The 7,124-nt window shown below is 39.9% G+C and overlaps 1 protein-coding gene across 1 annotated transcript in view; it reads left to right on the top strand.

Moving 5' to 3' along the window:
* The window catches only part of LOC103369623 (uncharacterized), a 43,259-nt gene extending 38,277 nt beyond the window's left edge, over window positions 1-4,982 (top strand). Inside the window, exons 60-65 of the mRNA XM_008298377.1 lie at window positions 161-322; window positions 404-540; window positions 2,340-2,479; window positions 2,579-2,673; window positions 3,157-3,643; window positions 4,462-4,982. Of these exons, the coding sequence (XP_008296599.1) occupies window positions 161-322; window positions 404-540; window positions 2,340-2,479; window positions 2,579-2,673; window positions 3,157-3,643; window positions 4,462-4,550 (1,110 nt within the window). The 3' untranslated portion in view covers window positions 4,551-4,982. The remainder of the gene's footprint in view (window positions 1-160; window positions 323-403; window positions 541-2,339; window positions 2,480-2,578; window positions 2,674-3,156; window positions 3,644-4,461) is intronic.
* Window positions 4,983-7,124: the final 2,142 nt, after the last annotated feature.

The raw sequence follows: 7,124 nt of genomic DNA, 5'->3' as shown, positions 1-7,124 counted from the left end.
ACAGGGATTGTAAAAAGGTTACAGCCTACACCTTGTTTTTAGTTCCTGTATTTGAGAAATTCTCTTTTCAAATTGTTTCTTACCATATCGTCTTTATCATTGGAATCCACACTAAATGTCAATTTCAAATTCCTTCTGATTGATTCTTGTATATTTATAGGCTTACGCTGCCAGCTCTACCATCCCAGAGGATCAAATTCAGGTCTTAGGCTCAGTGTCCCGTCTGGCCACTGCTGAAGACATCAACAAGTGGACAATCACTCAGATCGACACACTTGCTGCTTTGATGGACTCATCAAATGGGGAGTGGGACCCAAGCCTGGTGAGCAATGAGAGGCTAATTCATTGTGCAAGTGTGTGTATGGTTGTGTCTTCTTGTAACTGCATGTTTCTCCTCATCTAGGCTAAAGCCATCATCACTAAGTATCTGAGTACAGAAGGGAACACACTTGGCAGTACAGAGCTGAACTTTATTGGAGGACCAAACCTGTGCTCCCTGGACGCAGACGTTCTGAAGAACATTTCCCAACAAAGCCTCAAGTAAGAAGTCAGAGTTGTGTGTACGTTTGGAGGATAGTGACACTGGCGTTATGACATCTGGAATCGTTAATGTCTGGAAGGTGGAAGCACATCCTGTGTAGGACTGAGTCAGGAATCTATAACGAATAACGATATCTAATTCCTGCGTGTACAGCGGCAAGAAACAAATGTATATGACGCCTTTGGAATAACCAGTTTTTTTCTGTGGTAATTAGTCATAAAATATGATCTGTTCTTAATCGAAATCACAAATATAAACAAACTGTGCTTGAGCTATTTACATAGAAGCAATTCTATTCATATACATTAGACATTCACAGTGCTATTGGAAGAACCCAAGGGTTTGTCCAGAAGCTGTAGCTCAGACCCGAACAGGAGATTCAGGAAAATTTTGGACCATTCTTCCCATTAGAACTGCTTCAGTTAAGTCAGATCCATATTGACTGAACAGACAGATATTCTTTGTCGAAGTCGTCCAGCTTCAGTGATTTCTTTGAACCTTAAACTATTGCTCTGGACTTCATTTTAGCCTCACTACATCCTCTGCATTCATAGACAGTTGGTGTAACTGTTGACTGATGAATACTACACTTTTTTTCCAGCTTTATTCAAATCTGCAATTTGTGATTTTGAGTCTTTGAGCGGCATGGTTCACGTGAGCAGATGCTTCTCGGGGAAAAAAAAAAATCTAAATGATGTCAGAGTAGCTCTCATCCTACAATAAATAAACAACTATATAAATAAGTAGAAATTCCCATGAAATATATAAGGTGGGGCTGCAAAGTGGCGCAGTTGGTTAGCACTGTTGCCTCGCAGCAAGAAGGTCACCGCTTCCTCCCACAAGGTCCAAAAACATGTCCGAAAACACATCTAAATTGTCCGTAGGTGTGAATGTGAGTGTGCTTGGTTGTCTGTCTCTAAGTGTAGCCCTGTGATAGACTGGTGACCTGTCCAGGGTGTCCCCTGCCTTCGCCCTAAGTCAGCTGGGATAGACTCCAGCCCCCCATGACCCTAGTGAGGATTAAGCGGTGTATAGATAATGGATGGATGGATTTTTAAACATTACATAAGCCCACACCAGCATGATTCTTCTCTGGATTTTGACATTGGGACAGTCAGAGGACAGTGTTGAGATTAGAGATTAAATGTTGTGTTTTTCTTGAGCAAACTGAGATTAAATTTATATAAGTAAGGACAGTAAAGTTAGAGAAAATTATGAGAAATAAGAGTCTGCATTGGCAATACAGATGAGACAACAAACAGTAAACTCCAGTTAAGAAGTTGAAGCAGCAGCAGCTACTGAGTGACCAATATTTCGATTAACTGATTACAGAAAAAAATAACATGTTAAAAATATAGCACTTTTAATCGCACCTTTCCCAGTTCCCTAATTTCTGGCACAGCGGAAACACTGATGCACACGCTCCAGCCCCGGTTAAGGTGCACCAGTCTGTGAATGTAGTGGACAGATGAAAAATACACAAATAAATATAGATGAAAAATAAACATTTTTGTTGTTTAAGTTCACATATATATCTACTCATTGATTCAGTCGTCAACCAAAATTAGTTTGAATTGAAAAACTTTTGCTTATTGTGTCAAATATTGCTATTTAATTAAAATGTGATTACTCAAGATTAATTAATTACAAAGCCTCTAATTAATTCGATTTTTTTTTTTTAATGATGTCCCACCACTAATTTCAGTATGAGCTGAGCTCAAATCTTCATCAATTGTGAAATAGTAGACCGTTGTCTGGACTGTTTTTCTCATGTGCTCTGTGTTTGTCTCTCCTGCAGAGAAGCCGATGCCCTGGTCGTGTCCAACTGCACCACAGAGAAAAAGAAAGAACTGTTCATCATTGCCAGAGAAGCGTTTAGTGGAAATGCTCGCTCAACTGTCTCCGTTCCCTCTTACCAGCTCATACAGCCCTACATGGGTAGGAAACCACACACACACACACACACACACACACACACACACTGCATGAAGAAAACCTTCATTTAAACTCACTGTTCGTTTCTTTCTTGTCTTGCAGGGGGTGCAACTTCAGATTTTGTCAGGAGTTTATCAACCGCAAACGTCAACATGGACATGACTACCTTCATCAGTCTGGATGAGAATGTTGTGCTGGTCAGTGCTATGTGTCTTCTGCTGTCCTTACAAGTGTCTTTTGTAAATTTAGTCTTTGGGAGGCAGAAGGCTTTGCAAGATCCATCACTTGTTTGTAAAGTTTCAGATCGCACAACAAAGCACAAGACAGACTGAAGTGCTGCTAGATGGTCAGGCCTGGTCATTGAAAAGGCGAGGGGGGTCTGGTGCCATGTAGTTCTCAGATTTGTTTACTGTACTTACTACTATGGACTATACAAAAGATGGTAGCATCCTGGTCTGAAAAATTAAACCGTAACTATTCCCCTCCGTCCCATCAGAATGAATAGCCGCCCGGCACCCCCAAATATTCAGCCCTAGTGCCTATGTCCATCTCTTATGTAACTTAGCCTAATCACTGTGTCCAGCATTGATGGTACTAATTTGTTTGTTGTTCTGTTGGATTAGAAAACTTGTGTTTATTTGTACAGACATTTAAAAATGTATCTGCTCTGCTCTTCCTAGAACCTGACTGTTACTGACGTTAAAAACCTTCTTGGCACCAACTTGCCGGATCTCAAGTCCTACGAAAACCAAACGCAGGTACGAAGCTGGATCAGCAGTAGGGCCCAGTCGCAGCTTGACACACTGGGTATCGGGCTTGAAGGAGGCAGGGCTGACCCGACGACCTCCACCGCCACTACAACTGCCTCCGGCGCCACTACAACCGCCTCCGGCGCCGCGACAACCGCCTCCGGCGCCGCGACAACTGCCTCCGGCGCCGCGACAACCGCCTCCAGCGCTGCTACAACCGCCTCCGGCGCCACTACTACTGCCTCCGGTGTCACTACAACTGCCTCCGGTGCCACTACAACTGCCTCCGGCGCCACTACAACCGCCTCTGGCGTCACTACAACCGCCTCTGGCACCACCGCATCTTCAACATCAACAACAGCAACGACTGTTGGGTCTGGATCCACGAATTCCACAGCGAGTTCTGCTACCACCACAGGTGTGTACTGAAAAAGTAGTAGGATGTAAAAACATGATTAAAGAAACAACAGCTCAGATCTTGCCAGACAACCACAACTGGCATAAAGTTGGTGAAAACAGTCATGAAAAGCTTGAGGGCCGTTTGCAGTGTAAAACACTTGATTCTGGTTTTGCTTTTCCTTGTCATTAATGAAATCTATCATGATGGGTATGAACTTTGGTGATAAAGCGTAATCTGTTACCATAAAGGTGTCTTAACGATGTGGCGGCAAAAAGATGCATCTCTGTATGAACATGTAGACGGTGAAGTTGATTTAATAATAGTATTGTACTTTAAAAAAAGACAGGCAGCCTAAAAGAAGGTTTTACATTTAGTGTCAGATTATCGAGTCACGACTGTATTCAACATTCAGGTCCACGACCATTTAAGTAAAAACATCTGTGAAATAGCGGCAACATCAAATGTAGAGACGAAGGCGCTAATGTTAGACAATCATCAGTTTTTCACATCGGCTAAATTTGTTCGTCGGACTGATACCGATATACGTGAAAAAACACAAATATCCGCCGATACCGATGTGGTCGCCAGTATATCATGCGTCCCTACTTTAACGTATTATATACTGTTTATGTCTCCATGTGGGAAACACCTGAGGCTAGAGGTATTATTTCACATTTGGTTTAAAAAAATTCACTTAGTTTTGGTGGAAGAAGTCACAGTGACCTCACAAAACGTGTTTGGCCACAACGTGGTCGATATATTTGAAGTGAAGGATTAAGGATTCTAAATCAAACATGTGAAACACTGTTATTGATCTGTTTGTGTTTCTGTTTCAGGAAGTGGTTCCCGCATCCGTGCAGACACTGGTTTCTCCCTCCTTGTTCTCCTTGTACTCCTCATCACCTCTCATCACGCTGTGATGTGAAGAAAGCCGATGGCTGATTACTGTAATTCACTGTCTAAAATGCTGAAGTGGATATAAGGATGAAATAATTTGTATTTATCACTAATAGAAGTAAATACTGTCAAAGAGAAGGGCATTTACTACATGCAATATTTTATATGCAACAACAGCACAGTAGATGTAAATAACAAACTCCTGATTTTTTGAATCAATCAGGAGCAAAATTATTTTTAAGGTCATTTATATTTAATTTTCTTTTTTTTCTCTTTGGTTGTTAACGTGATTAAACAGTTTCAGGTTCAAAACTGTGAAGTTAAACAGAAGAATGAAGGTGACAGTTTCCACTGTATTTGTCTTGCTGTATCCATTGTGACAAAGCACTTTCTTTATGCAGGCTTCCCGTGAAAACGCTCTATTAGATCAATAATAAACATATATTGTATATCACTGCAAGATTATCAAGTCTCGTTTTTTTTTTTGCATGATTTCAGGTTGTTAATATTCAAGTATGAAGGAAAGCATTGTAAGAGGGACATATATCATTTCACTGGTACAGTAACACTAAAAACAAATTTAGTTACAAAACAACCATGAACATGTGAATATGGCAGCAAATACCAGCAGAATAAGAGGCATAGACTGACATTTAACAGGGTCACATTCAGTATCATCACGTTTCTGAAACACTTTCACTGTGTCCTCACATGTGGCTGTCTGCTGTGCTAATGTGTTATATATTAGCTGTGGCTGCAGCAAACTTTATCAGTTAATCGTTTTGTCTGTATATAAAAGACATTTTGACATCACCCCTTGTTTTGAGGACGGCCATTTTGAAGCCTTGAGTTTGACATTCGGTTGTCGCCACCTTGGTCTTCTGAAACCAGATGGGATGAGTGAGCTGTGATTTGACTGATAACTGAAAAAAGGACACTATGCGATGTGGTCGCAACCTGCTAATCAGCCCTAAAACACACCCTGCTTCATTGTCTGTATCACTATAATTTTCTAAAAAAAAATAAAAACTAAAAAAAATCAGGCTACATTGAAAAAGACATGAAATGAGTGATTGAGTTCATAGATTTATTAGGTAACAAATCAAGAGAGAAGTTCAATGGTTTTCTCAAAGACATCTATGCAATTGGACTTATTTTTCCAACCAGAAGAGTCGCCCCCTGCTGGCTGTTAGAAAGAATTCAGTTTTGAGTCACCATCACTTTTCAGAACCAAAGACTGCGGCCAATTTGTTTTAAAATGTCATAATATAGTTTTAAAAAAAAGGCTCTGTATAGTTTTTCGGAGCCCAAGGTGTGCTTCAAAACTCCAAAGCTGTTCATTTTATTATGTACAGCACAGAAAAGCATCAAATTCTCATTTTTAAAGAAGGTTGAAAACAGCAAAAGCCTGTTTCTTTTTTTTTTTTTTAACTTAGAAATCACTCCAATGTTTAGTGGATTATCAAAATTAATCTGATGAAGTAGTTTATCAATCAGCCAGTCGTTGCAGCTCTAATGTAAGTTATAAGCGTTTGTACACGCCAAGTACACGCTTGCAGGTTGGACAGATGTGCGTGGCGTCTTTCAGTCTGTCCACACAGAATGGGATGAGGCAGCAACCTAAAACACAACTGGACAAGACAGAAGCCAATGTCAGGAAATAATCAGTTACAAAAAAAAGAATGGATGAAGTTAATGCATTCAGTCAATTCTTCATCATTTATGTTGGCAATTTTAGAAAAAAAACATTCTCCATGTTATTGGCAAGTTTATGGGATGGTGATGCAGGTCTAATGGTTACGTCAACACTTTGGTCCAAATGGCAGCTGTCAAAAAAAGATAAAATAAATGTATGGACAGGAACAGAGGATGAATCATCAACATGTCAAAATCTCCAATTTCCCTCAATGTTCCACTTTTTTTTTAACAAAAATGTTTTGAAGCATACATATCAAAACAATATTTATTGGATTTATAATGCTCAAGAACTAATTATCTTGAAAAATTATTTAAGAACCACTTGAAAAAAAAAAAAAAGGTTCTTTATGTAACAAAGTGGGTCCAGGATCTTTAAAAAAAATGTTTTAACCTATTATTGCTAAAATTCTTCCAAGGTTTGAGATCCCAGAAGCAGCCACTAACAAAGAACACAAATACAAAGAACTCTGTGATAAGAAATGCTGTAATCTGGTGATTGTTTAAATATGAAATGGTTCTTTTAACATTGCAATGAATTAAAGGTGATTTCGTGTAACCATTGAATTAAAGCTGCACAGTTAAAGATGAGAGAAGGGGTGAAAATGTCAAGAGATCAGGAAAGGTTCGTGTCCCTGTAACAGCTCAGGTCTAGACATATGAGGCCACCGTCTGCGACTCATTGCTAAAGCAGCTGATGGTTCCTCTTTTTACCAGCATGTATCCTGTGATCGCCAGACTGGGTTCATTGCTATTACCAAATACGTGACTCAGATCCTAAAGGTGTCACATATATGAGCTAAAGAGGAAACGCCTATTAGAAATGTGTGTAATCAAGTGTGTGTGCTAAGGATGAAAACTGTGTGGTAGGGGGAGAGTTGAATACAGCATAAAAAGGCCTGACAAC

Source organism: Stegastes partitus, unplaced genomic scaffold (genome assembly GCF_000690725.1).
Source record: "Stegastes partitus isolate 25-593 unplaced genomic scaffold, Stegastes_partitus-1.0.2 Scaffold1310, whole genome shotgun sequence".
Lineage (NCBI taxonomy): Eukaryota > Metazoa > Chordata > Actinopteri > Pomacentridae > Stegastes > Stegastes partitus.
This window is presented reverse-complemented; position numbering and strand designations above follow the sequence as displayed.